This window comes from Scylla paramamosain, chromosome 33, assembly GCF_035594125.1.
Source record: "Scylla paramamosain isolate STU-SP2022 chromosome 33, ASM3559412v1, whole genome shotgun sequence".
NCBI classification, from domain to species: Eukaryota; Metazoa; Arthropoda; class Malacostraca; order Decapoda; family Portunidae; genus Scylla; species Scylla paramamosain.
Genome location: NC_087183.1, coordinates 11,389,868 through 11,393,736, shown reverse-complemented (window position 1 = coordinate 11,393,736; position 3,869 = coordinate 11,389,868). Strand labels below are relative to the sequence as shown.

The 3,869-nt window shown below is 41.8% G+C and overlaps 1 protein-coding gene across 2 annotated transcripts in view; it reads left to right on the top strand.

The window, feature by feature from the left end:
- The first annotated feature begins 1,212 nt into the window (after positions 1-1,212).
- Positions 1,213-3,869, top strand: part of LOC135089690 (sucrase-isomaltase, intestinal-like) — a 58,434-nt gene continuing 55,777 nt past the window's right edge. Inside the window, exons 1-2 of one of the 2 annotated variants that reach the window (XM_063985609.1) lie at positions 1,213-1,240; positions 3,221-3,869. The exon at positions 3,221-3,869 is cut by the window's right edge and continues 138 nt beyond it. In XM_063985609.1, the coding sequence (XP_063841679.1) occupies positions 3,830-3,869 (40 nt within the window). In that variant the 5' untranslated portion in view covers positions 1,213-1,240; positions 3,221-3,829. The other variant, XM_063985608.1, reaches the window with a different exon arrangement.

Below are 3,869 nucleotides of genomic sequence, written 5' to 3'. Positions count from 1 at the left end.
TCCAGAGAGAGAGAGAGAGAGAGAGAGAGAGAGAGAGAGAGAGAGAGAGAGAGAGAGAGAGAGAGATGTTTCATACAGGGACTGCCTCATGTACGCTTCTTGCAACTTCTCTTATTTTCTTATCTCCTTCCTCCTCCTCTTCCTCCTCCTTCTGTTTACTGTATCTGTCTTATCAAAGCTCCCACTCAATCTCTAAACCTAAGCGTCTCCATAAACTCAGCCTTCCACACCACTTTTTACTAGACTTATTGTACGAGAAGAGGCGACGTAGCTTCAGTTTATCCTCAGGCAAAATCTGAACGTGAAAGGCTGAATAGATTACTAGGTATAAACACTGTAAAGGGATTCTTATACATCTTATTGTGAATGTTTATGAGTGGGAGGTTTGTGACGATGTGTTGTGTATTATTGTATAGAGAGGATGTGTGTGTGTGTGTGTGTGGGTGTGGGTGGGTGTGTGTGTGTGTGGGTAGGGATATAAAAAAAGTGTGTGTGGGAGGATGCGTGGGTAAGAAGGTGGTTGTTAAAGGAAGGATCATAATAATTAATTTCTTTTTGCTACTGGTGTTTAGTAATCGTTGCTAAAGTGGTGGCAATGTGTGTGTGTGTGTGTGTGGAGTTTGCAATTGATGGGTTATCTGTGTGTATGTGTGTGTGTGTATGTGTGTGTGTGTGTGTCCGTCCGTCCGTCCGTCCGTCTGCATCAATTCACACAGCTTCACCTGTCTCCTGTCCTTAGAAAAACACCCCTGAATTCACCTTCCACACACCTGTAATTAAGGCTACCCCACCTGTATTTTTCGACCCTTGCGTAAACATGAGCTTTATCGAATTCCACGGCGGACATTGTGACATTACCTGGTGACTGGAAGGGATTGCAGCGACATGAATTACTGGCGAAAGATAACAGATAAGATACTGATAAAACATGACACACTAATGACACGAAGACATTCCAGGTCACCAATAGAAAAAAAAGAATAAGAGATAAAAAATAACCATAGCATTTATAAACTTACAGTAATTTGAGTATAAGTAATAGTTTTATATATCGAAGGAAATGGAAAAAAGAGTTTGACGTGTTACAGATTCATACGGTAAATGATGATAAGAAAAACCGTATTATCACTTAATTAACCGACTTGACGTCCTTTCTGGTAACTCTGATAAGATAACATGATAACTTGTGTGCATGTCTGTATATGTGCGTGTGTGTATGCCGTCAGTCTGTCAGTGTATTGTGAGTAGAAGTGTTTTGAGACTACTGCCTGCTGTGTGTGTGTGTGTGTGTGTGTGTGTGTGTGTGTGTGTGTGTGTGTGTGTGTGTGTGTGTGTGTGTGTGTGTGTGTGTGTGTGCAGGAAAGCTTTACTTCTCTATGTGATGAATTGTGCGTCGCTTTCATGTCACTGTATTGAGGACGTGAAGAGAAAGAGAGAGAGAGAGAGAGAGAGAGAGAGAGAGAGAGAGAGAGAGAGAGAGAGAGAGAGAGAGAGAGAGAGAGAGAGAGAGAGAGAGAGAGAGAGAGAGAGAGATGGAAAACAGACTGCACAAAAAGCAAAATGGGAAACACACACACACACACACACACACACACACACACACACACACACACACACACACACACACACACACACACACACACACACACACACACACAAATCTATCTCCTGTACACCTAACATCGAGTGACTGAAAAGAGACCCCCCCCAAAAAAAAAAAAAGTAAATAAATAAATAAATAAGAAAAGGGAAACCAGTGTAATCGGAACCAACTTAACTCGGAAATGAGCGGTGCAAACTTGCCCTGGTGAACAAGTAAAGCAAGAGAACAAGTACAAACAAGTGTAAAAGCTGGATGATCCTCAGTAAACAGTGTGACCGCCGCGACTTTGTGATTTTAAGGCTGGTCAGATTAGCTTTCTCTCTCTCTCTCTCTCTCTCTCTCTCTCTCTCTCTCTCTCTCTCTCTCTCTCTCTCTCTCTCTCTCTCTCTCTTGCTCTTTGATTAATTTCCTCGTCCTCCTCATCTCTTCATCGGTCGTCGTCGTCTTTGTCGTTGTCATTCTATTCCTCTCTTCTTCTCCTTCTCCTCTTCCTGTTATTGGTGTTATTGTTTTTACATTTTTTTTTCTATTCCTAATGATTCTGTCACTACTATTGCCATAAAAATCTTGCGAATAGTCACATATATTTACTGTTACTACTACTACTACTACTACTACTACAAATAACCCTATAAATTTATAATAGTAACCATCGTAAAATATTGTAGTGTAAACATTGTAAAAAAAAAAAAAATAAATAAATAGGTTCCAACAATGCATAGAAGATTCCAGTAGGCCTATAGGCTCCAATAATATCAATGTTCTAATAATGCGAGAGGCCCCCACTGGTGACCCTGCGGTGCCATATTTGATCACGACTTTGTTGGTGGAGGTCGTCACGGTGCTAACAGCTGCTACTGCATTCCCTAACCTGCACTTGTGGCTTCGTACCTCCCAGTATTGGCGCCTGTTGTGTTCATTGCGGGGTATAGCAAAACCTCACTAAGTCGGATTTTAGTAAGTCGACTCTGAAAGGAAAGGGGAAGAACTGTTGTTATCATTCATGCATTCCTCTTCTTTATTCGCGTCTTCGTTCTCCTCCTTGTCTATTACTTCGTTCTGTCACCAGTTTTCAAGCATTACAGTACTCCTTCTCCTCTTCCTTCTCCTCGTCTTCTTGTTCCTTCTATGTCTCCTGTTCTCTCTTGTACTCCTCCTCATTTTATTCTTTGTATTCATTCTCATCCTCGTCCTTCTTTCTCCTTGTCCTCATTCTCGTTCTTGTCCTTGTTGCTTTCCTTTTGTTTTCATCTTTGCCCCTCCTCCTCCTCCTCCTCCTCCTCCTCCTCCTCCTCCTCCTCCTCCTCCTCCTCCTCCTCCTCCTCCTCCTCCTCCTCCTCCTGTCTCATTGACCTTCTCACCTGAACAACGAACACAAAGGGTTGTCCAGTGAATATTCTACGCACGCAGGATTAAATTTATCGTTTCTCCTTCAGTAAACCAGCCAACGGGGACGTGTGTGTGTGTGTGTGTGTGTGTGTGTGTGTGTGTGTGTGTGTGTGTGTGTGTGTGTGTGTGTGTGTGTGTGTGTGTGTGTGTGTGTGTGTGTGTGCTCGCTTCTCTATTCTTTATTGATGTATTCGCTTATTCTCCTCTCTATTATACATTGACTGTCAGTCTGTCTGGCAGCTTGAAATGCAGAAGTGAAAGCGCAGAGCAAGGAGGAGTTAGAGGGCGGAAAACAACACTGAAGGACAAGGAAACAAGGAGGAAAATGAGTGAATGAGAGGGAAAGAGAAAGGACACAGTTTACAGAGCGGAAATCAGACGAGATGGAGTGAATTTTCAGTGAGAAGAAGAGACAAACAGAACTCATTAAAATTTCACGATACGAATGAAATAAGGTAACGGGGTCAAAGGAAAGGAAAGAAGATAGAAGAGAGAAAATACCGGAAGAAGCAGTGTGTATTTTAAAAGAAAGGTAAAAAGAGAGAGAGAAAGAGAGAGAGAGAGAGAGAGAGAGAGAGAGAGAGAGAGAGAGAGAGAGAGAGAGAGAGAGAGAGAGAGAGATACTCGTAAACAGAGATAAAAGGACGAAAAAAATAAATAAGCAGAAAAAAACGAATATAAACAAGAAAAGAACGAAAAAAAGTGAATAAAAAAACAGAAATAAAGAGAAGGAAAGAAGGAAACTAAACTGAACTGAAAAAAATAGACAAAACAGGAAAAAAGAGAGAGAAAACGCCAAACAGAGTGAACTTAAAGGAGATACATTAACCAGCAGGCATGTTCAGAAAGGTGGAAACAGCGACAGTGGTGATAACGG